This window comes from Anguilla rostrata, chromosome 4 (assembly GCF_018555375.3).
Source record: "Anguilla rostrata isolate EN2019 chromosome 4, ASM1855537v3, whole genome shotgun sequence".
NCBI lineage: Eukaryota > Metazoa > Chordata > Actinopteri > Anguilliformes > Anguillidae > Anguilla > Anguilla rostrata.
In genome coordinates this window covers 19,122,087-19,148,239 of record NC_057936.1, presented here as the reverse complement: position 1 = coordinate 19,148,239, position 26,153 = coordinate 19,122,087, and the positions used below count along the sequence as shown (strand labels likewise).

Sequence of the window (26,153 nt, the reverse complement as noted above, 5' to 3'; positions counted from 1 at the left end):
TGGTGTTAACACCAATAACAATACAACATAATAACAGAATTCTTGTCAAATCTGTTATTTATATACTGTTATATATAAGAAATTAAATGTATTTTTAAGGTAACTGCATATTCAACTTTTTTCATTCTAGGGGTCACTTTAGAAATGTAATGATTTAAGATCCATTTTCTTTTAAAACCAATCCATGCTCCAGTGATAACAAAGAGAATCTATGTATTGTATAATGAAGGGCTTGAGAATACACAATTGTTTATCCTACTTCTGAGTGCATGCCCTGTTTCCTTTACTGGTCAGTCCAAAACACTGAAGTTTGTATTTCTCAGGTTCTACTGCATTTAAAACATAGCAGTGTTATTTCAAAATTAGAACATACAGTATGTATATGACATACCTATTAGCAGTATATACATTGAGTTCCATAATGTTTGGGATTTGACTCTGTACTCCACAATTTTAAATGTGTAATCAAACAATTCACCAAACAATTCACCAAAGCATCCCCACAGATTTACACTAACACTGCCATGTTTGACTATTGGTATTATATGACTATATAATTTTCTTACTGTGAAATTCTGTATTTGTTTTATCCAGACATAATGAGTCATCCAAAAAGTTCCACATTTAGCTCATCTGTCTGTAGAAAATGATCCCAAAAGGCTTGGGGATCATCCAGGCAAAGTGAGACCAACATTGATGTTTCTCGTGGTTAGCAGTGGTTTCCGCCTTGAATCACATTTTTACCCAGTCTCTTTCTTATTGTGGAGTCAAGAACATTGACTTCAGATAGAGAGGCCTGCAGTTCTTTGGATGTACTTCTGCGATCTTTTATGACTTCCTGGATGAGTTGTCACTATGCCCTTAGAGAAATTTGGCAGAAGATTCATCACTGGGAAGATACATCACTGCTCCAAGTGTTCTCTATTTGGTAATAATGGCTCTCACTGTGGTTCGGTGGAGTCTAAAAGCTTTAGAAATGTTTTTTTTTACCCTTTCCATACAAGTAAATTTCACCATTTTTTTTTCTTATCTCTTCTGGAATTTCCTTTGATCATGGCATTGTGTTATTGTAGAAACTTTATGGCAACTACCTCCCTCTGATGGTAAGGTTCAATATGAGTGAGGTTTAGATTCAACTGGGCTAGCTGCAGTCAAGCCTGGCTGAGTCCAATCAGCTTAATCTAATTATCAATTAAATTTGGTTAATTTATTTATCAGGCGCTTGATAACCTTGCATTCAATCAATGAAATAATCATTTTAAAATAGTGTTTTCAAAATGATTATTTCATTATCACATCAAAATATCTGAAACTATTCAGTGTGACAAATATGGAAGGCAGGAAGGGGGCAAGTACTGTCTCACAGCATGGTATGTGCGTGTGTGTAGAATTTTAAATATATAGTATATGACTGCAAATATGATGTTTTTATTTTAAAAAATATATATTTCTTCACCTTCAGGAAACATCCCACACTGTAAAATGTTGTGAAGTAAAATAAAATCTGTACATTATCAATTTAAAATATAATTTACAATTTGTACCTTTGAATAAAGCAATACTTGGGCCCCATCTTCTGGGAAATTATTGTCATAGCACAAAATGTCATTATTTCCCACATGGATTCAAGGGATTTGAATGTCCTTCTTGACCAAAGCAACAGGAGCTACCAGTGTACGATCTATGTTTGAAGTTCACGATGTTCATGTTGCATAATACTTTGTTCAGTCTCCCATCACCCCTGCCACAGCACCACAGTTTAATCGGAATTTCACATGATGATTTTTTAAACAACCATAAACACAAATCTCTGTTAAATGTTCAATTGCAGAATGAATCTAGAGTTTTAGAATTATCTTTATTATATATTTAGTATTGCATCTTGCAAAAAAAATTAAAAAAAATAATGAAAGTGTATTTTACGCTGTAGTCGTAAATTTATTTTCTTAAAATCCAAAACACATTCACTACAAATCCAGCGCTGACTTCAGCGTGAGCGTGCACATCGGTTGCGCGTCCGTGTATCTGTTCCCGTGTCCGCGAGCGCGAGGCTGAGTGATTCAGTGCTGCTTTCGGTTTTTTTAACACGCACAGCGGTTCGGTCCTTGGCACCGCCATCACCGAGACTTCACAGCAAAAATGTCCAAATTGGAGCAGATCCTTATTCTTGATCCACCGCACGACCTCAGATTTAAAGGTAAGGTTAAATCGTAGCTGTCATTGCTGAAAGCAGTCATTCACGTCTGCAGTGGAATACTCGCACTCTAGACCGGGGATAATTTCACACCCCCTCCGGTTACTTCTTGCGAACCGCTGCCGCCATTTTGAGAAAGGGAGCGAGGATTTGCTGTGGGCCGCTGCGGATCCCAGCACTCTTGTAACCACCGAAGCCTTACAGAAAGGGTTGTCGGTCCACATAGTGCTGTGCACTACACTTATTGTCGGCCTCTTTGGTTAGCAAGTAGAGGTCAACATTGGAACCTACTTTTGGGTGTGTAACGTTAACATTTATGAGGCCTGTCCACCAAAGCATTCTCTTATAAACTGCAGCCTGTGTTGTTGATTAGCCACACAACCTATTGCTTGTGTTCCATCCTAGGCAAGTGCTAGCCAGCTGGCTAATTGGCTGGGCTGATTCCTGAGAGGTGTGCTCAATCTTTGTGCGATCCAGTTTGATACCTATGATAGCTAGCGAGCGTTAACTTGGCGTTGTCTAACTATTAAATTGGGTTGTTGGCTGGCTGTATTTAGTGTAAGTAGCGGACACAAGCTAGTTAGAATAGCTTGCGAATATGGCATTGCTGTGGCTTGAGATGTGACATTATTAACTGTGAATTTTGTAGATCTACCTGCTTGCCAGTTTGATTGTTTATAACACAAGTTTAATAGATCCGCACATATCTTATGTATTTAGCTGGTTAGACAGGTCGGTAGCTATCGTTAGCTATGTGGCATGTGTAAAGCGATAGCTGGCAAACAGGATTAGCAACTTGCTGGAGATTTCTCGATTGGTCAGACAGCAGTGTTCGCTTGCTTAGTCTGGTGTCTTGTAACGTTAGGTGTGTTACCGAGCAAGTTTAGCTGATTGTTTGCTGTTTAAGTAACAAAACACTTTTAATGTAAGTATGAGTTTGATATCAACGGTCCGTTAAGTCCGTAGCTACAGCTGAATCCACGTGATTGAAGACGATACTCTTATGTTAGCCAGCCAGTCCCTTGTGTTTTGCCCACAATAGACCAAAGTGGAAAGTCAGATAGATGCTTTTGTTTTAGCTAGCTAGCTACTTGCTAGTTAACGTGGAGTCTGTAACGTTTAGTAACGTTGGCCAGCTAACCTTGTAGCTGTATGTTATCGATAGCTAAATATGCTGCCAACACGATCTACAGGTGGACTAACCACATTGGTCTGTGCTTGTAGTGAGATAATCAAACACAAATTTATCTACCTTGGGCCTGAGTGCTGCCAACACACAATCTAAGATATCAAATATACAGGCAGCATTTAGTTAATTATTGATTAGCTTCACCTCGCACAAAAGGGTATTCTTCTGGTCTAACTAGGATTCCAGCCACTCCTCAAAAAGACACTTGGCTACGTCGTGTTCATAGCCAACCCATTTTTCCATTGATTTTGAATGGGACAGGTAGCAAAATGGAAGAAGCCCACCCTTAGTTAGCCTACTAAACCTGCTATACTGTAGCCTAAGCTTAACAAAATTGTAAAATTAACAATTCTCTGTTATTCTGGTGACTGTCTTACACTTTGATTTGGTAGTGTGACATTTTAGTGACACAAAAAGCCGTTTAGTCCTTGATAGTTAAAAATGTGTGAGACCCCACCATTTGCTTTATTGTTTATATCTCGCTGCAGGCTTGCATTGAAACAAATGTACAAACTATTAGGCCACCTCTAGGGCGAGTAGTCACTGAGATGGTACAGTGTTGTGTGTGTGTTAGGCCACATTGAGTAGTGATGTTCTCAACCGACTCCATGGATGTCTGTGCTACCTTATGGAATGCCTCTCCTACATCCCAAAAACTACATACTACATCCTATTAACATGGTTTGTCACTGTGGGCTCTCCATCACTTGAGAATCGTTCTTATTGATTGTGAAAAACAGAACAACATTTTCTTAGATATAAAAATTTTATGTGAAGAACATTGACTGCGTAAGCATATAGTTCAGGTCATCATTTCAGGCCTGTTGACGCAAAGCACATACGTGTAGTTCTGTTATCTGTGAGAGTTGATCAAGCATTCTAGGACTGCATTATGGCTGTAAGATTTTGCTATTACTTTGAATTTCAAGTCCTTTTCAGTTGTAATGATGTGAGTGAGTGCTGTACAACATCTGCTTTCGGTGTCAACTCGGTTACCTTCTTCCAATTTGTTCTGTTATTCTAAAAAACAGGATATTTAGCATGGTACAGGCAGAATTTTGAGTGCAGTTATCCAAATGCAGCCCTATTTACAATCATACTAAAATATTAAAAGCACAATCACAAACTGACCCATTTATGGCCAGCTAGAGACTAACCCATTTTCATCTTTTTAAATGCCGTAGACTAATGTGCCTTTTAGGTCCGGGAACACATGGTGAAATGGCTACATGTGATGGATTTTTGCCTGACAGACTCGGTTCACTTTGCTTGGGAGTTCTCTACATGCATTTAAAGAAACGGTGGTGGTATTAGTATGGAAATAATAAATAAAAAGTTCATCTGGGTTCCAGACAGGTAGGGCCTAATTAGGATGATAAATAGGTTTGTCAGTGGGCCATCATTAAATCTAGAGACACAGTCCAGCATTTGTTCTGAAGCAGTTAATTTTTATTTATGGACACCTGCAGCAATAAACAAAACATTTATTTCCAAAATTGAACTCATGCACATGCAGGCATTAATTATCTTGTTTTTTGTAGATTCACATGCGACTTGCATATAAATAGATGCAATGTAGTGTGTTGTGTAAGTCGCTCTGGATAGGATCGTCTGCTAAATGCCAGTAATGTAATGTTAATGTCATAAATGCAATGCCAAGAAGTGGTGTTGAACTTGTATGTTTTGTCATATTTTGGCACATCTTGCTCCTTTGTGAACAAGATTTTATTTGACCTTTTTAAAGTGCATTAGAGTTTGGTTAAAAGTAAACAAAGTCTTGGTTAAAGATATGAGTAAGAACACAATGAAATTCTTTCATGGGCTCCTCTCAGGTTGAAATGTAAATAATTCCCTCCAAGGCCATCTGTTCCCAGAGAAAGGAGACACCACAAGACTCACAGTTCTTCATAGAACAATGTTCCAGGAATAAAAGGATTTTAAGCCTCAAAATCTTGCTTAGATCTTTGTAAATATTGTAAATCTGAACACTTAGTTTGTCAAGTATTTTGATGGATCAGTGTGTGGTCAATTGTTTCCAGCAGTTGTGTGATTATAATCAGTTTCTTTGTAGTAGTAGTTAAAGTTTATACAAATTTTGCAAATAAGTTGTAGCTTTGGAAATGTAGTAACAACCAGAGGCCAAGATTTGATTAGGTCATGTGGTCTGCCATGTTTTGGTGACTGCTTATGTTGTAGGTAAATGAGAAGAAATTTAACTCCTAAATTACAGAGCATATTTGGGGCTTAATTCGTTTATCCAGCCTCAGTACATGCTTTATTGGCATCGTTTGTAGGACATGCAGTATTTATAATGTTACCTATTTCCCTATGGACGAGATTGTGGAATTGACAGTGGAAGATCACATTGCTCCTGTTGATTTGAGAGTAGGAGTAATGGTGGGAAAACTGGTGAGCTTGGGTGGTTCTCTCCTATTGTACATATGCGTGCATTGAAAGCCTGAGATCCTTGCTACAATTTTATTCTCTGTGGTAGAACCTTTAGTGCAACTTACTCGTGTTGTGAGAGACTACTACGAAACCGCCCCATTTCGTGGCTATTTCAGCAGTATCCAGTTTAGTACTTACTATTAAATTATGAAAACATTTTGCTTGGTGTTAGACCAATGCAAAATATGTCTCAAGTTTTAAGCTTGAGGGAGAGTTTGCTAGCAAACTGTGCTGCTGGAATGTTTTGGTATATACCTACAGTAGTCTTGATTATATGGAAACCTTAGAGTGTAGTGTCACTTTAAATACTAGTCCTACTTTGTATAGATCATTGGAGCTGTGGCCACATCATTTTGGGGGGTTACATGTTTTTAGTGTAGAGCTCTGGGAACTCGCACCCCATAGCTGAACTCTTTGAGTCTCCGTTAGTATTTGGGGATGGAGATCAGATTCTCTGTTGTTTCTGGAAAATAAATTGAATGCATAGCTTTAAACCATGATCATAATACGGATGCATGATAATCTTACCATATGATGTCAAGCGGTGATGACACAGTGTTGTTGTTCACATGTAAGCCTTTCAGGACCCGGCTGATCAGCCATCTACTCGCTGAAACACATGTAATGATTTGGACAGGTTTACAGCAAAAGGCTGAACTGATTTTCTGTATATGATAATATCACCTGACAGTTGTATCATCAGAGCTGACACAAAAAGCTGTAAAAAAAAATAATAAAAAGCATAATGTTTCTCATGAATAATTGGTAAACATGCTGGCAGTGACTATACCATTCATCACACTTTTGAGCCTTTTGCTCTTCGACAAAAGAGGTGGCAGATGAGACTTTGTTGCGCTTTCATTGTATAAATGAATTTTAAAAGCCTGAAAAAGTGAAAATGGGAACAGTAATGATAGGGCTGAGCAACAAGGGCAGCCCCTCGTTAGCTTTCATTTTCCGCTTTCATTGAAGATAACTTGGATTCTTCGTCTTTCTCTAAGAATTTCTGCGCTGTGTGGTGAATTTTGAACCAGCCAACTACATTTCTACCCAGGGGAACAAAGCCGTATGTTTACCCAGTGTGTGGCAGGGCTGCGTGTTGTGCATTTCTCACAAAACTCGGGCTGTCCTGACATACTCAAATATAGGTACTCCTATCACTATCGTAAGACATTATTCTGTGTTTGAGAAGTAGACCTCATAGCTTAGTATGTGTGGTGTAGTTTCATTAGTAGTGGAGGATTTCTCTAAATGTTCTGTTTGTGTTCACATTCTGTAGTTATGTTCATTCTAGTGGCGACTCCCCTGAACCTTTCACTGCTGTGTCAATAGAAAAAGGGAGCTAGTAGTCTTGGTGTGTGCATACATGCATGCATGCGTGTTGGTCCTAAAGTCAGTGAATCAAGTGTGGCATGATCAAAATGTACAGTATAATACCATGTATGATGTGGTCTTTACCACAATATGCAATTTATGAGCAATTAACCTTATTAAAGCAAAACGTACGACAGGGGAGTGGTCGATTTGTTCTCGTTTTCCACAATTACCTTGGCTCAGTTAGGTAATTGGCTGTATACGCCAATACCAGTTCACTTGTAAATGAAGTCGCTTAAGACATTTCATATAGGGACATGAGCCATCTTCAGCTGTCATTCGTGAGTTAGTCAGTAAATGCAGGCTATGTGAATTACGAGATCAGATTAGTGTTTAGCCTTATGAAATAATTAAGAGCTGACTGGTATGAAATTCAGAAACGGATGCGGTTTCCCCACTCCTTACATAAGTACTTGCCCTTTTTCTTAGACGTTAGTAGGTCTAATATTGTAGTATGATGAAGTTTTTATGAAACTGTACTGTTCTAGTTTTAATAGTAATCTTAAGAAGACAATTATATTTGAATTTGTGCAAGATTAATTGTAGCTATGGTCCATTCATTTGATAACTAATAAATCTGAGACATAATGTAGGCTAGGTGAAACCTGAGCGCCATCTTTAAACCTGAGCTGTCTTGTGTGGGTACCTCCACAGTTGTGGGATGTGATATACTGAGAAGCACATTACATTGTTAGCTGGTTTATTGCTGATTGGCAACTTGGCAATGATTTTTCTCCTCTCAGGTATGCATTTCACTAAACTTTAGCGGGGTTTTTCCTGCTTTAGAGAGTTCTGAGGTGGCCGCCTCGATCAGACCTTTTACCGCCTCCACAAAATTCTGATCAGCGTCGGCACAAAAAACATTATAAATGCGATCGTTGTGCTCGGTGGATTTATATCATTTGTACACGGAGGGATGAAGCCAAAATGCAGAGACTGAAAATAGGCTACACTGTTCTATAAGAGCAGATATATATATATATATATGTGTGTGTGTGTGTATATTAAAAAAAAAAAAAAAAAATGTTTTTAAATATGTATTTTGTCCCAGAATTAAACCACAACAAAATGATTAGTCTCGTTTCCCAATCGTCTTTTAGTTTTTGACATTAGTGTTTATTGATCGTAATATGTACAAGGCCATTGTGGCATTGTGAGATTCAAAGACAAAGCACTTAATTTGAACGAGATGTCACGCTCCAGATAGCTTGCTCAAAATGAGTAAATTAAAAGAAAAATCACTCCTAGTTTTTTATTTATTTTATTTTTTTTACATTCTTTAATCAGATTGCTGAAACATTATTTGTAGCGTATTTATTCCTGATAATCCTGGTGTTTCATCCCTCGTGTTACAACAAGTGTCATAATAAACTTATGAATGACATACATTTATGTTGTTGTTATTGTGAGTTGGCATATTATGGCAAAAATATTGATTTTATTAGAATGTGAATTAGTGTAAAAGTGTGTGCAGATTTTGAAGTTCCTTGTGTTCCAAAAACGCAGCTTTCCAGGGGGTAGTGCGAGTGCTGAAAATATTGTAAATTTGATCACATGATCATTTTGAGCCAGTAAAAAAACCTGGTTAAGCCTACTTTTCATGAGCTGAAACTTTAAAACTTGAGCTGTTGACTTGTAGCTTGTGATTCCATTTAAAAATAATTTGTATTCAAGGTAATGTATTTTCAAGGCTTTACTTTTAATAGTGCCAGTGTAAGGCATTCCCTTAACAAATCTCTGTGGGTGAGGTTTCTGCTAAATTAGTCTAAACATTTGAATAGGCAATGAATAGCCTTCTTGGGAAACTTTGTAAATGGAATAAATAAATAAATTGATTGGGCTCTGTTCATTAGCATGACTTTGTGAACAGATCTAACTGCAGTGCTGAAGAGTCTTTAGCCAGCAGTACAAAAAACCACTTGGCTGAGAATGTGTCTGGTTAATACGACTCAACTAAAATGGAGTACGTTTCCTTTCTGAACAACTGCCGATTGTTGGAACAAGTAGTCTTCAAGGATGTGGCCAATTGCTTTTTATACTGCTTCAATGCCAAGGTTGGTCTAAATCCCAGTTGATATAGCCTACTGAGTATATGGCATATTTATATTGGTGATCCTTTGCTCTTCTGCCCTGAACTGTTTAGACATTTTGTTTGAAAGATGGATCATTACGCTTCAGCATTTATAAGATTCTCTTATTGCAAGCATGCAAACCAGTTGTACAGTTATTTTTACTGAAGCAATTCAGGTTGAGAATGTTGCTCAGGGTTGCAGCACCTTGGCATTTAATCCTCTGTAATCTACTATAAATTAACTAGCATGCTACAATTCTGCTCATAGTTTATTTAGCCTAACTCGCTTTTGGGTGATGTTATATTTGAGGTGCTAATGACCTCAATGGTAACCAAGTTGACCATAATATCATATTCTTATCAGCCTCTAATGTGACCTGTGATATGTCATCAACAACAGTATTGATGTTATTCACGAAGAGATTTAAAATGGCTAATTTCAAATATTATTATTGTTATCATAATTATTATTGTTTACAGTTTAGTCCCTAATGGTTTGTGTGTTCTTCCAGTTTGGAATGGCCATTCATGTTTTCAGGCCCATGCCCTCATTGTAGTGTGTTCCTATGGGAGTGTGCATGTTGGCACACTCCTTCCTCTGAAATGAGAGCTGGCAGGCACCACCACACAGTTTCACTCTGCAGTCCACCAGCCGGACTGTTGCGCTGAATTCTTAATCCTAAACAGAGCAACAAGAACTTTATTTTGGTTAGGAAAGTTCGCAAATACAAATCCGCTGCCTAAAAGCGGAAGTCTTATTGGGGCTTATTGTAGCACCACTCTGGAATAGTGCCGCCAGGGCATGTTCAAAAGATAGTAATCTACTTTGCGCAACGCTTCTGAAGTAGGCTTTCCTATTCCCGATACCGGTCACATTTTTGTCAACCCGGAAAGGAAAATGGTGGAGGCAGCCACCTTGCAATTCTCTACGCAGGAAAAACCAGTCAGAAAGAGGAGAAATCTCCCTCTCTGGCTGTCTCTATGCACAATACATCTGGGACTGGAATGGTCAACATTCTATACTGTGGGACAGATTAATTGTCATGATCAACTCTTATGTTATAGTATAATATGTCTTATTGCCGTCACCATGTTTGGCCAAGTTTTTATTTTATTTTTTGGTTTAAACTTCAAGGCATGATATCTCTGGCTATAAAAGCAAATACTAATTTGCAAATGAATTTTTGTGAACAACATGGCAACAACCGTATATACACGGTTATGAAAATGTTGAAACCTAATTAATATAGATTTAATATAGATAAGATTTTTGGCCAAATTTGATTATATGCCACAATTAATTGTATAAAGAAAAGCATTGACCTAACAGGGCAAGGCATGCCAATTCAATCATCACATCCCATTTTCTACACTATGCTTTTAATCTGTAGTACATGCACTGAGCAGTGAGCCCAAGGGAACGCCAAGGGAACCCATAAAATGAATGGTACAGTTGAAAGTGCATTGCAGTCATGTGCAATTCTGCACATAACTGATGTTCAACTGAAAAAAAAAAAACCTGGTTGAGAACTTTCAGGTGCTGTTCTCCTGGTATTCATACCCACCCAACGGGCTGTCTCAGTGCATGCCAGAGTTATTTTCGCTGTGACGCTGATGTCTCGTGCACAGTGAAACTTGCTTGTGGTCCGGTAAACCAGCTCTTCCTGATCAGCAGTCTGGTTAGAGTCGTGGGCGTTTTCAGGATGGGTTCATTGTGACATCACCAAACACAACTGAATCCTGCATGTGGACCAGGCGCTGGTCTGTGAAGCACCGTCTCAGGTTGTCAGGGACACCGTTTTTTTTCTTGTGGCTCTACCCTCATTTGGCTTGGTCAGTGGTAATATCTTGAGCAGTTAAGTAGTTTTTAAACTATGTGGACAGCTTTGTTCCTGGTTAAATAAGCATGGGGTTTGTGGCTCTGCAATTGAGCATGGTGATTTAAATCAGCGCTTCATGCATGAAGGTCTGCTTTGATCACTTTTTATCAAAGCCTTGGGGGCCCTTGTTTACACTGTAGCTCTTTGAGTTGGTTCAGAATTTTAGGTTTTATCAAGGACTCCTGCTGGTTGCTTTCTCAACTTCTGTAGAGCCACAACTTTCCACATTTTTAATGGGTTAAGGCCTTGAAACCGATTTAGTTGTGCTGTATTGTAGCATGCTGTATTGATTTGCCGTGTAACTTGCTGTCTGTCTTGCCTTGCTGTCTGAAAACAGAAAAAGTTTTAATTTAAAAAATGAAAACAGCTGCACTTCACCCAAGTAATTCATTAGGTTGCACTTTTGCTTGTCAAGAGGACAATGAATGCAACAAAGTAAATGGAAAAAAAAACTAAACAAACGCGACTGAACATAGTTTTGTAATCCTTTGGTGTCCTTTCATTTTTATGCCGCTAATGATTAGGGGAAAAAAAAGGATTACAGATCTCTATGTGGTCTGATTCTTAGTTTTCTCATAAGTCTCATTTTCTCAAGTGTACGTACAAAGATAATGTTGTAATAAGAGTAAAGCAGTCTGGGATGGTGCAGTTGTGTGACATGACTTAAGTTCTTCATCAGTGAGGGACAGGGTGGAGGGGTCTAAGGGTGTTCGGGAGGAGGGGTCTGTTTACTTGACCGAGGCATGGAGGTAAGGCGTTCAGGGAAATGCGCGATTTCAAGCCCCAGCAGTTTATGTAGGGCCCCACTTGGGACTGGCTCCAAGTCTGGGATTTATGGGCTTGTGCATTCCTGTGGTCTTTCTTATCCTACTCCGAAGGAAACGTCAATGTACTGATGTAAAAATGTTTTGTATAAAAACCAGATTTTTATTTATTTATGTTTTTGGAGCAATTTCTGCTAATGCTACAGTGCTCCTGATATGTTGAGATGACGCTGATTTCAGACATTTTTCTTTTCCATATAGCCTATTCCGTTGATAACGTGTCTGGATATTTCTACACCAAAAATTAAGGTGGCTGCAATCTGAAATGGCTAAAATGTATGCAGTTGTGTAATATGTAGGCTACTTCTAGCTCCCAAATTACATAACCTAAAAAAGCCTTGGTTGTGATTGTGGTCGCAATCTGTCGGAACATTAACCGAGGAGAGTGAGGCTTCATGTAGGCTAATCCAAATAGACAGAGCTAACATATGCGACCAGTGGCTCACTGATTTGAACCAATAACTGCGCTACACTATGGAGATCAAATTATTTTGACTGAATTCTTGAGGGGGGAAGGAACAAGACTTCCACGTCCAACTTAAGAGAAGCTAACAAAGTTTTCTTCAGTCTGACGGGGGATATGACATTTTTGAAGGTTATTAATGCATTGAATAGCCTTCCAGGACTCATGGTTGAAGTAGAGGTCCTTTTTATGATTTTTATTTTTTATTTTTTTAAGACCAGGGTTAACTCTGTTCTAGAAGTACTCTTGACCGAATGACACGTGAACTCAACTGAATGGTTTGTTTTTGCTATTAAACTTTCCTCTACGATTTGATCATTTACCATTGAGGAGGCGATGAAACCGTTTCTCCCTGACCGTGTGATTTGCCGCTACTCCTTCGAGGACACAAGGGACGGAAAAAAAATGAATCCTTTGAAACCATGGTTGACTGGAAGTCTAGGGGCCCCCACCTCGATTCCCAACTCCCTTGGAGTGCTCCTGAAGGGAGCATCACTCCTGTTCCCGGGTCATGTACGCCAGGCTAAATATTGCAGCGAAATCCAGTTTTGGGCCCTGGTAGAATTCCAGCTGCGAGCTGCAGGGACAGCCCTCGTTCTCCGGCTGTATTTTTAGCCGGGCAGGCCCGCGTGGGACCCCGCCCCCACACAGGCAGGGAGACATCCAGACCCACTTACATGGAATATCTGTGTGCGGTGTAAGAGCCTGTCACTCCACCGGAAGGCCTCCCTGTGAGGTCTCCTCAGATTTCTGTTCATCTTCTGAAGGAAGATGGTTCATTTGCAATATTTAGGGCAGTTGAGTGGTGCTCACAGGATTTTTGAAGGCTTAGTACTGTTTTTAAAGCATGGGGCCTTAATGAGAGCTTTGTGATTTATGATTGGGAACTTGGGTGTCCTTTGGTCTTCTTCTTTCGACTCCAAGCCATGGTATGGTTATACAAAGAAAAAAAGTAAAAACAGATTTTATGAGAGGTTGCTGTTTTTTTATATATACTGATTTCAGATGTTTTCCTTTGTTATAATAATGATAATAATGTTTATTTTACATTATATCCTGGTGCTGTCATTTTGTTCTGTCAAAATTGATAGGCTAAATATTATTAATGAATAATCTCCTGTACCTCTCCCTGCGCTACACTCATACAACCCCTTATGCCTTGCTTATTTAATATATAATCTCCTGTAGCTGTGATTGGCTCCTGATTTTTGCTCATCCCGACCCCCCCACCACACACACATACGCACACACACATGCACACATGCACACACACACACACACACAAATAGAGCAGCATTGAGCATTATCGCGCTGTACATGTACGAGTCCAATCTGGAATATAAGGACGACCCAGGTCAAGTAGTGGGTCTATTCAGATCCCTTCAAGCTGTGTCCGAATGATACTTTGATTCATTTTCTACTTCGTCTTTCTTTTTTTCCCCGAGGTAGGCAGTAGGTCAGTAGATACTTGGAGGCTGGATGTTTGCAGCCGAGTCTCGAATAGATGGAACTGTGCCTGATTTTAATAGTGATCCAACTCCATCTCATTTAGAATAATACTCATGGAGAAATGCCCTGAGGAAAAGAATAGTAAAAATAAACTGAAGCCATTGATGGCTGGGTCCGTAGCGAGCCGATGTAGATTTGTTTGTAAACTTACAGGCTACAACTGAACAGCTACCACCCTTTTTCCTAGCCATTGCTATTTGGAGCTCACCCTGCTTCACCCTAGCTAGTGCTGTTGCTTATATTAGAGTGGGCAGTCCCCACTTTCAGAGGGGTGGGAATATTACATTAGCAGGTAAATGATGATTGATTGACTCGAGCAAAGGTCATATCTTTTTTTTTTTGCATTTTTGTGACTACCCTACTTGAAAATGGCTATATGAATGCGAGTTTCATTCAAACCAGACAATTACTTTGTTTGCATCACAAAACTCATAGCCTACTGTTGCAATATGCAATTTTTAAAACAGAGGCAAAGCTTTGCTAAGGGCAAGAATTAGGCCTAATATTCACATTAGCCTCTGTGTTGTTGTGTCAGATAGGATCAGACTCAGGTCGGGTGTGTATTAGCTGGTAGTCAATCCACAAAATATGGTCTAGACATCCCTTAACAGGAATAATTGTCTAGGTCATTGCACGTTGTAATCTTAAAAAGCACCTAGGAGCACCAGTATTTTTTTTCCCTGCGTTTTGACTTTTTTCTGCGTAAAAAACAGAATCCTGTTACCGTAATTACTGTGTAAGGCCATTTGAAATTTTATTGCAGTATCTCATGGTGGCAGTAAATTGTGCATTTTCCTGTATATTGTGAAGTGGATGTACATTTCATTTCAGTACACTGGACTGTGTTCCATTTCCAGAAGGGCAGGCTGGTGTAGATGTTCTTGTGGGGCAGGAGAGTTGGGAGCAGAATGTGGTCTGAGCGTTGAGACTGGCTGTGGCACTCCTTTGCTGAGGTACTGTGCTATAGTACTATACATACCTCATACCTGCCCAACTTCATTCTGTTCTACTCGGAGAGCTAGAACATCATGATACGCTAATCTCTAAGGCAGGGGTGTGGCCTGGGGAGAGCCTGTGGGACTCATGAACATCAGATTGCAGGGCCTAAAATGGAAATAAAATGAAAAGCTTAAAAGCTGATTTCTCTTGTGCTATGCATTCTTGAGATATTGCAGGGCAGCAAAGCGATTGTCCTCTTGCGGTATTCTGAAATGCTGAACTCCTCTCCTCTTCGACTTCTGTTTTCTCTTAGGAATGACAGAGAGGTGCATTTTGGGACAGCTGGCCTCCGTGTCCTGGTTTTTCACGTGCAGCTCACGAGTCTCTGCGGCTCCTGAGTCTGCCGCTCACTTCCTCTTTCTGGACACAGGGGTCCTGTAACCTTGCCTTTCTGTAACCCAGCCTCCTGCACAAAGTCTTGGGAAGTGAGAGATAGATTTGAGTGTAGTGTAATTGGTAAGGAGCTGGTCTTGTAACCTGAAGGTCACAGGATTGTTTCCCTGCTAGGACACTGCCGTTGTACCCTTGAGCAAGATACTTAACCTGCATTGCTTCAGCATATATCCACCTGTATAAATGGATGCAATGTAAACACTGTGTAAAAAGTTGTGTAAGTCAGTCTGGATAAGAGCGTCTGCTAAATGCCTGTAATGTAATGTAGTGAGTGTGTTCTTCAGAAGCGGCGGGCACTGGGCCCGACCTTCTTGTTTTTTAATGGGCTCGATGGGGGTGTGGACTCTTCGAAGAGAGCCAGTGGTTTGTTCGGGGCAGGGAAAATTCCTCCAGGGTCAGTTCAGTTCAGAATCATGCAAAATGTTTGCTTTCTGGCACCGCCTGCTCTCCTACTGAAGGTAGGGTGGGGGGTGGGGTTAGGCTGTTTGCTTTTTATGCATTTTTGCAATCTGTTAACTGAAGTTTGCTTTAGGTAGGCCTATACATTACTGATCTAGACATTCTTAGATTTTTCATTTATACGTGAAACAGATTGGTACCACTATACTGAACATATCCCAAAATAGTCACTTGGCCCTAAAAAGAACCATACCAGTTATAAACCGCACCATTTTAGACAACATTCTGGTCAATGTAGAGTTCATCCTAATATATGTGTATACCTGCAATATTTAGCAAGTGTAATTTCAATCAAATGTATAATTGCCCCCTATTTTTCTCATTCAGAAATATCAAGAATAAGATGTGGTTTTCTGTGGTTGCCCGGAAACCACAGATGAATGTACGGTGGAGGTACAAGTACACTAGTGTAATTTTTGTGGCCATTTCAACTTGCTGAAGATGGACGTTCGAAAATCCGCTCTGCTTTTACTCGAAGCGCGGCATCGTGGGAAATGTATGCACCCTGAGCACAGGTTGATGTCGGCCGGCGCTCGGTCTCTCACAGTCCGCGTGGGCCTCTCGCCTTTCTCCCCCCTTGCAGGACCTTTCACAGATGTAGTCACCACAAACCTCAAGCTGAAGAACCCCTCCGACAGAAAAGTATGTTTCAAAGTGAAGACGACGGCGCCTCGCCGGTACTGCGTACGGCCAAACAGCGGCATCATCGACGCCGGCGCCGCCGTCACCGTCTCCGGTGAGAGTCCCCGCCGCCGCCCAGCACCGGTCAGCCGAGCCGGAGCCTGTCCGCCTGTCACAGCCTGGCTGAGGGAGCGCATTAGGGTCACGGTTAACACCGTTGTTACGTTTTCCTGCCTCACCTCGCCTGTCATCTTCGCACCACATGGCACATAAGGCCTCGACCCACTGGACTGAAGTGGCTCTGAGATTATGCCCACGTTGTGCTCTCTTACCATTTACATGGGTCTGCTTATGCTGGGTTCAGTGTGTGTATAGTACATCTTCAGATATCAGTATTCATGTGTCTGCTTCAACTTCAGGTTCATGTTAAAGGTATGATACACGGTTGCACAAGTTAGAATATAGGAGAACTGAAGTTACTTGTTCCGATATCGCAAACTAGACAGTATTCAGTGGAAGAACACATTTTTAACCAATAGGGCTTATATTTCCTGCCGTTATTTTTGAAGTGATTTTCCATAGTTACACTTGATTGCTGCCCCTCTAATGGACTTTTTCTTTTGCAGTCATGCTACAGCCATTTGACTATGACCCCAATGAGAAAAGTAAACACAAATTCATGGTACAGACGACTTTCGTACCTCCGAATGTTTCAGACATGGAATTAGTGGTAAGAGATTCTTTCACACATTTCCTCCAAGCTCTTTATACGTCTGTTGCTAACCATTGTCACAGTAGGAAATCCATTTCCAAGAGAATCTTTCATTTTTTTAAGTGGATACCATGTGCTTATTATTATTATTATTATTGTTATTATCCTTATTACTATTATCATAATTTTTGGAGCTGAATAAATTGATGATACTGCAAATGTAAAATATCATCAGTTTGTTCAGTCTGTCATTTTACACCAGAGTGAATGACTGTGTGCGACATCCAGGAGAACTGTAGTTTTTTACTAATGTTATATTCAACTTTCCATTCACTATAGTTATTTGACTGTAAACTCAAATTTATAGAGGGAGTACCTTTCACTGTGATTAGGGATGATCAACACTCATCCTCAAGTGTTTATCTGAAAAGCCCTTTTGAGCCCTTAGGGTTTGGCAGAGGCATTACATTGGTGAAAATGATGACCAGGAAAGCCAGGGACTGTAGTGCTGGGATTGGTGTAAAAACCACATATTTCAAATGCCTTTAAATAGCCGCGCTCCAGACCTTTGTGTCGAAAAAGCCATTGTAATGTTCATTTTTAGCCAACAGATGGCAACACAGCCCTAGCAAACACTTTAAAGTTACTGGTCTCATATGTATTGTGTCTCACTTCACATTGCCTGAGACAGGATTGAGGGCTTAGAATTTTCCATAACTGGCAAGACCTATCAATTGGAACTTAATATTTACAAGGGAATACAAGCATTATTATTTCAAACCCTCAGGAAAGCATGACCGAGAGACTGCAGGTTTTTCTCTGTAATGCTGTGGAATTGCCAGAATTCTGTATTAATTGTATAGCATGTGGAACTGAATTCTTAATTTTTACCTTGAGTTTCCGTACAGTTAAACCTTGTACAGTAAAAGTTGTTTGCTGCTATATGTGATGAACTTATAAACTCTTAAAAAGTAATAGTCTGGTTTGCATAATGGCTTGCATGTCTTGCTTTGTTAACTTAAACGTTCATGGTAATTTGACACTGAACTGAAATTCCTGCAGTGGAGGATGGCCTGTTGAATAAATGTACACAAGATTGAAAACTTAAAGCTTAAGGAAGCGGCGCTGGAGTGGGGTGATTGTGTGTGCGTGTACATGTGTGTATGGCTGTGTCTGCCCTGACGTCGGTATATGCATGCATGTGTCTGTGTGCGTGTATGTGTGTGTGTGTGTGTGTGTGAGTTTTTGGCGGGGGTTGGGAGTGAGTTATGCTGTAGAGCCCCCCTGAAAAGCACCCATGTTTCATTCCCGCAGTGGAAAGATGCGAAACCCGATGAGCTCATGGATTCCAAGCTGCGATGTGTCTTCGAACTGCCTACTGAAAACGATAAAGTGGTGAGTGGTTCAATCCGCCTTACTTTTTGAAAACCAGATCTACCATTTCCGCACTGATCGTTGAGACACAGGGTGAATACACGCTTTTGGACATTTTCCCACAATCTGTGACCATATTGATGTGTATTTTGCCACATTTTTTATGTTTATGAGGTCATAGGCAGTGCCTGACTGCAGAAGAAAAAAATGTCTTTCATTAATCTGCCATTTTGAAATGTTTGATGCTACTTGTTCTTGTAACTTGCCCAGTGGAAAATCTACAAAAGCTTCCTGCTTTTGACATTGCTCTCTTGTTTGTCCTTGAATAATTTCATAATAGTTTTTTCCATACCGTTGGCAAAACGGAGTTACTTCATTTTACAGAATTACGGTCGTCTTGGTGATACAGATGGAAAGCAAGTATATATAACAGTGGCTCAACTGTCTCCTTTCTTTATGGTTACAAAACCTTGTGTTTTCCCCCTTCCTCGTGTATTAATGATAGGGAACATACACATGTCAATCAACCTCTTTTCTCACTCTTTTAGATTCTGCATCACTTTATGTCCGCTTGTTCTCTTTGTTGGTTGCTATATTCTGTGCACATAATAGGTACAGTTTGAAAAATGGAAAAACGCGCTAACATTTTTTCACCCCCTCATACCTTACCTAAATAAATACCCAAAATAATCGTTTTCTGTTTGTTTGCAATTCTATAGAGAAGTGTTGCATACAAATTCTAATACCATTTCCCAAGATGAAAAACGCAACCCAGGGTTTTTTCTTTCTTTAGCTCCTTGTTCACTGCTAGAATTAGTCTGTAGCCTGCTTGGCTTTAATCTTGGATCTTTGCCTCGCTCTGGGCCTTGAGAAAAGAATGGCGCTTAGTATTATTTGATCATGCCGCACTACCTTGGCGAGCTAGTTTCCAAGTTATCAGTTATAAGAAGTGGAACTAAAACCGAAGAAGTGAAGACAAGCACGCTCATACAGGAAGATTCACTTCAGAATTAAAATTTTTAATGTTTTTATGTTTAAATCAGCATCATGATATATACCTAGGTGATATTTGGTTTGCCTTTTTATTAGATAATATTATAGCATTCTGAGCATCATAATTTGTATAAAAAACATTTATGGGACATGCTTCATTAGCCTGTTTGCTAGTTGTTTTGGGTGCACAAAACTTTAAAACATTGCCAAAATTTAAATCTTCCACAAAAACTTTATTCATTGCTTGCACATAGGTGACTTCATAAGTCTTGTTGTGGAAAGTTGGCTTTTTCAGTGTCAGTGTTGCACCATTGCATTCCTGTGCTTAAGTGTCAGCAGCAAGCTTCTGTATTTAGATTCTCCCAATATGGGTTGATATCAGGGGTCAGGGTTCTCCTGGGCAAGGCGATGGAAAAATACTGATGTGCGCTTAAGTTCTTTGATGTATTTTCTGGGCAGTAGTTCGACATGGTCCCAGCGGGGCAGTGGCTATTAGATGTAGCGTACATTTACCAGGCTTCAAGTGTATTAAGTCCCGCTGGTCTGCTTAGCATCCTGGGTTTAATTTCTCCAGAAGGACCTGTAATTAACATAGCTTGTGTACATGTTTTAAAGGGCATCGCATGTCTGACTCTGTGTTTATTCCCAGAACATCCCAAGGGGTGCTCTAAACAGACTAACATTGGTGGAGGCTCTTGGTCTTTCCTGTGCTGTGTCCCCTTGTCTCTCATGCATGCCGCCTGTCCTTCCCTCACCAGCTTCTCTCCCTCGGGTTCGCCACCCCATTGCAAATGGGCAAATTAAATGAGCCCGGCTCAGTGGGCGGAGCCCATCTCCCACCCAGGCCGCCTCCCACCCCCAGCGAGTTCCACACTCCCTTTGGCACCCAGAGCCTGTACACCCCCGGCAGCATTGGCAGTAGGATCATCCCGCTGCAGCTAGGAGGCCTGTGTTTCCCAGGCTTAGCCAGAAAGGTTTGTGACAGGCAGGCAAGCTCAGGTGTAGAACTGGAGGGTAGGTTTGTCAGTGCTTTCTGCCTTTGAGAGCCCTCTGCTTCAGCCAATGATTGTGTGAGGAGTCACTGTTTTCATATATTCATACTGTGGGTGCTAATTGATAATTAGTTTAACAATAATAATCGACTGGATTCAAGTTTGCCTAAACATTCAAACATAATGTGTTTGAATGTATGTTTCGTAAGTGTCATATTTGTTGCTGCTTTAAAGCACTTTTCACTAAAGTCAGTATGTGAACTATTCCCCAGACAGTATTAGCTGTAGCATAACTGTTACTATATGGTGAACACTCATTTTTATCAGTCAGCAAGTCACTGCATTGATTGATCTACTTTGCAGTGTAAAAAAAAGATGTCTTGCTCCTGAAAATTCTTCCCTAACTGAATAAAAACAAAAAACAACTTTTGCTTTCTATAAATATATAATGTATTCGACTACTGTGATGTAATCATTAATTTTGAAAGGTGTTTCCATTCCAGTGTTAGCATCATGTTGTGGTTAGTAATGTTGTGCACCACACCCCAGGAGCAGCATGGCATTGATTTTTAAATAGCCTAGTTGTCATTTAAACTTAATATGGGAACTTAATATGACGAACTATTTGCTACTATTGTAGTGGATGTTTGTCAGCTCTTGGTTTAAAAACAAAACAAACGCTGTACAGCAGGGGTGCCCTGTCTTATCCGAAAAAGGCCAGTCTGGGCGCAGGTTTTAGATTCTCCTTATTTGGAGACTTTGGTTAGTTAATTAGTCTGTGCCGAGCTAAAACAAAAACCTGCACCCACACACTGGCTCTTCTCGGATAAGATTGGATACCCCCGCTCTTTTCAGGGGCAGTTTGTAGTAGGTGAGTCATCCTCCATTTCCTTTTGCTCTCAAAACGGATTGTGGTAGTAGTGACTGGGATGTGAGCAACAAATCGTGGCAGGCAATCAATTGAGCATCATTGTAGCCCATCAGAACTGCAGGCAGCCAATGTTATCTTGCCTCTTGCACACAATTTCAGATTCATTGTGCTAATATATTCCATTATCCTCCTTAAAGGAGTTTTAACCGCCCTTTATTTGCTTGGCTTATTCCACGGCTTTGCATGTATTCAAATGCATGAAGGGCCAGTGGAACATAAGAAGCATCTGTCAGGCTGATTCATGGAAGTGCTGAGTCAGATTGATGGTAAAAAAAATAATGTAGTCTGTTCAGAGAGCCCTGATATTTAAGGCAAGCTGACCCAGTGTGAGCTGATTCTACCACAATCCATCCTGCCAGCTTGCTCTGTTGGAGCCATTTTGCTCTGTTGGAGTCTTCAAGTTCAGTCCTCCGGTTCTCCACATTATCTCTACATTTTCACATCTCTGCAGAACCTGAATGGATTTCTCAGTCCCGCCACCATCGGAGTCATGTCTGCAAGTTGACCGTCACTAATGATGAACCCCATTAGAACGTTAGCGCGAAGGCACCATTAATTGCCAATACGGGGACAAAACTATATTTCCGTCAAGAGCCCAGTTTCATGTGGTGGGGCTGGCCCTGCATAAAGCCGCAGATGAGGTTGTGCGTTCGGCATGGACAGCAGTCTGCGGTGGAGAAAAAGGGGCTGCTTCTTGACTTGACTTTGTTTTTTTTGGCAGGACAGTTTATTTCCTTGTTTTAAACGGTTCTTCCCCGCGTTTGCAGAATGACATCGACTCGAGCAAAGCCGCGCCGATCCTTAACGCGTCCAAACTGGACGGCTCATCGGTGCCCAAGCCCAGCAGCGTCTCCCTGGACGACACCGAGATGAAGAAGCTCATGGAGGAATGCAAGAGGCTTCAGTCCGAAGTCATCAAACTCGGAGACGAGAACCGGCAACTCAAGGTACTCGGAGATTCTGAGGCAGACGTGACGTGAAATGTGCCTTTTCTTTGCATTGTACACTAAAATCTGATTGGTTGGGATTCCCAGTTCTGGCGTATGATTATTCAGCTGATGGGTATTACAGCAAAATGTAGTCCTAGACAGTTAAGCAGAAAGGAGACGGTCGTGTTCCGTTTGTTTAAGGAGGAAATGTATCGCTGACCAGGCCAGGCCAATCAGGCTATCAAGCTAGCCAGATAACATGGTCAGCTGAATGGTTAGCTAGATGGCCCAATAGCTGGTTAGCACACTAGGCTGTTTCTTGGGTTCTCCAGGTTAATGGTACATTAGTTCCTCTTGCCAGCCTGCCAGGCGCAAAGACGGTCACGATGAAGAAGTGAGCCTCTTTTCTCAGTGTTGCCCGTCTGTCTCATTCCCTCTCAGGACGATGGTCTGAGGATGAGGAAGATCCACCGCTCGGAGAACATGGTATCGAACACGTCCTCCCTGATGGGCAGGGACCAAGGCTCCAGCTCCCTCCCCTCCCTGCTCGTCGTTATTGCCGCCATTTTCATCGGATTCTTCCTAGGGAAGTTCATCTTGTAGAGGGAAATCGCATGCCAGCCCGGCTTCTGTTTAAAAGGCCTGGAAAAAAAAATGTATTTTTTTGTTGATCTGCCATATCATTGGTAGTCCGACACACAGTGAACATGTTTGTGTACAGCATCATATGCAGGCCTTGCCTTTAACAATCTCTCACACGGTTAGTACACATGCAGAAAAGAGAAAGAGATTTCTCTTTTGTTGTTTTGTTTTTCCAGTTCTTTGGGATGGGTGGGTTTCGGGGGAAATTACACGGATTTAAAAAAAAAAAACTAAATAAAATTGTACATTTATCAGAGCATCAATAGCAGGAGGGTCAAGGTTCTGCATAGAGACCTTGACAGAAATTGATAAATAAAAGCATTGTTCTCTCTTTTCTCTCTGTGGTTTTCATAAAGAGTTGAATGGAATGTTAAAGTGTCTTGTAAATGTTATTTTAATCCTTTTAAGAAAAAAAAGAAAAACTATAAAACAAAAAAGAGACTTTACTACCTGTTGCTGGATTGCCTCAAAATTTGTTTGTCCAGTTCATAATCCAGAAGTTTCGTAGGGAATGTGAAGAGTTGGGCTGGGGAAATAGGTGCCTCCCTCCTTAGATGTTTCTTCATCTTTTCCTGTCCCTGCTGACACCCAACACAAAATATTATTGTTATTATTATTATTATTATTATTATTATTATTATTATTACTAATACTCTTTTCTTTTGTTTCATGACACAAATTATTTATCCCTTGTGAGGCAAATGCTGACTGAAAATAAGGTCTCCATTCTTACAATTCTGTCCCATGGTATTTAACATTGAAAAAATAAAAAACAAAAAAGTATCTTTAACATCGTTTCAGCAGCTTTTTTTGTTGTTTCTGTCTCCTGATGGCTTGAAGCGTTTTCCTCCCATCTAACTGTAGCAGCGCGATATGCTGCAAGTCACTTTTGCATTTTAAAATTCAAATTCAAATTACAATTGTAGGAGTGTTTTACTTAATGTCAACAAGATTCTGTTTTTAAGACTTGTAAAAAGAAGAAAATCAGTTGAGGAAAATGGGAGCGGTGTAAGAAAGTAGTTAAAATGTCAGGGAAGAAATGAAAAGGACATTTCTAAATTGACAGGGTATACCTGCTTCTTTGTGTATCTGCCTTATCCAGGGGGCTGTGCAGTTTTGCAGTCCTCCAGCACAGAAACTGTGCAGCTCTGCCATGGTTCGCAGTTAAAAAGCGGCAGCTGATTGCTCACATTTTGCAGGGCATGCCCGGCCAGCTTGATAGACAATGTATGAGAATTGGAACGGTACGGGCCTTCCATAACTGTCTTGAATTTGGCACAAACCCTTTTACTGGTGGTTCTGTTTTGGTTGTGCTTCTTTTTAATGAGTGTGCGGATGGGGTGCATTAATTTGTCTTTATTCTGTCGACTTTGATTTGAACTGAATTGCATCTAAAAAGTGCTGCTTTGACACCCTGCCAGATGACAGACAGCAGTTGCCAAAAGCAGTTCATTGTGTACTGGTGAATAATAAAAGAAGGATTACAAGACCGCTTTTCCCATCATTACTCTGCTAAAAACAAACAGTCCCTTTTTGTCAGCAGTCGCTGAAACTAAGACTAAGTGACACTCAAAGGGGCCTATTCTTCAGTATAAAGTAAGGAATCTTGTTGCTCAATTTAATATGGGGCTGTCAGGATTGCTCCTAATGAGCGCTAAAGATGAATATGTTCAGTGCAAAATGGTTAACAGCCAAAAAAAAAAAGTTAATTTAATTAGATTTTTTGTAATTTACTCCCCTTCCAAAATGCGTCCATTTTCACTTGTGCCATTTTTACCTATAATCCAACCTCCAAGGACATCAAGGCCCTTTGCAGTCTGCGTGAATAATTCTCACACTAGCTCTATAGCCATCTGTCTGTAGGCTGAGGGCTGGGCTTAGTCAGTACTTGAATGGGAGAGCACTGGGAGAACTTAAGTTGCTGTGTTATACTGTTTTGGTTGGCCACTAAGGGGCAGTCATGGCTTGACCAAATATAAAATGAATTCCCCAGTGTAGTGGTGGTGACACTGTGATGTAGAGATACCCTCTCTCAAGTTATACAGACTGCTACTAATTCACTGTGGTCACTAAAGATGCCATGGCATTACTGAAGGAGAACAAGATACGGTCAAATTCCCACACTGTTTCTCCAACATCTGGCCACCCAGTCATACCCCTTATATATTTTTTGATAGTTGGCTACACAATTCGTTGCAACACAAGTCATCACTGTCAGTGAAAAAATGTACTTTCTGCGGAACGCTTTGCTTAAATAAAGGCTAATGATAAGAAGCATTACATTGAAAGCACGAACGTTTTGACTGGGGCCTAAAAACCTAATGGTTTGGTTTAATGTAATGTTAAGTGAATTGTGGCCAAGATTTTCACTCATATTCAAGAAATATAAGTTAAGAAATCCTTATAAATTCCAAGGTTATTGCCATAAAAAACCATATTAAATTATGTGTTATAATCTTTTACATATGGTTCCATGTTTGTCTTGACTTATACAATAAAAAAGTAATAATGACAATTTTTGACTGCTGGTTGCTGTTTTCAAAACCAGAGCAAATTACACTCCTCTTGAAATTTGATATAAGTATTGAATTGAATTAAATGGGCATGTGTATATAAATGTGTGCATGTAATATTTAGACATAGTATTTTTTTTTATCAACGAGAAAGCATGAAAAATCTGTGTGGGTGTAATGAGGAAAAAGTTCTCTTCATTTTCACCTTAATATGCAGCTTTAGGTTGTCCTGGTTGAGACTGATTGCTTTCAGTAAAGGCTTTTTTTCATGAAGGCTGTGTGCAATAATTGATTTGTTTCAAGGAGCTTTTCAGCCGAACAAAGTCCCCATTTTCCATTTATGTGAGTGTGATGCAGCTTAAGATACAAATACTTAGCATTATGCCATTCCAAGTCCCAGTAAGGTGGCTTTTCCATGATTTCTGCCAGCTGTAACAGAACCTTTAACCCAAAGCTTTATGCTTTATGCATGCACAGTAACTCCACAGCCACAAATATCCTGCATCTGTTTACCAAACACATATCATCCTGTGCATTCCTTTGGCCTGTGAGTTGTTTTTAACATGGCTCTAATGAACAACCTTGCACCACTCTACACATAGAACCCTAGTACCAGAGATGGAGAGATTTCATTCTGTGATTA

At 40.3% G+C, this 26,153-nt stretch overlaps 1 protein-coding gene across 2 annotated transcripts; it reads left to right on the top strand.

Annotated features, from left to right (window-relative positions):
* Window positions 1–1,980: 1,980 nt before the first annotated feature.
* vapa (VAMP (vesicle-associated membrane protein)-associated protein A) lies at window positions 1,981–23,787 on the top strand. 2 transcript variants are annotated; one of them, XM_064331147.1, is made up of 6 exons: window positions 1,996–2,197; window positions 16,387–16,539; window positions 17,051–17,154; window positions 18,451–18,531; window positions 22,194–22,373; window positions 22,797–23,787. In XM_064331147.1, the coding sequence occupies exons 1-6, from the start codon at window positions 2,140–2,142 to the stop codon at window positions 22,956–22,958; spliced, it is 738 nt and encodes a 245-aa protein (XP_064187217.1). In that variant the 5' UTR covers window positions 1,996–2,139; the 3' UTR covers window positions 22,959–23,787. The 2 variants fall into 2 exon arrangements, with proteins under 2 accessions (XP_064187218.1, XP_064187217.1); XM_064331148.1 differs by lacking the exons at window positions 22,194–22,373; window positions 22,797–23,787 and adding an exon at window positions 20,262–20,900 and having other exon boundaries at window positions 1,981–2,197.
* Window positions 23,788–26,153: the final 2,366 nt, after the last annotated feature.

What these genes read in the sequence shown, in the direction of transcription:
- vapa (XM_064331147.1), top strand. Translation starts at nt 2,140, where the DNA reads ATGTCCAAATTGGAGCAGATCCTTATTCTTGATCCACCGCACGACCTC. An exon ending in GCACGACCTCAGATTTAAAG is followed by an intron (nt 2,198 to 16,386) that starts GTAAGGTTAAAT and finishes CCCCCCTTGCAG; the next exon opens with GACCTTTCACAGATGTAGTC. An exon ending in TTTCAGACATGGAATTAGTG is followed by an intron (nt 17,155 to 18,450) that starts GTAAGAGATTCT and finishes TCATTCCCGCAG; the next exon opens with TGGAAAGATGCGAAACCCGA.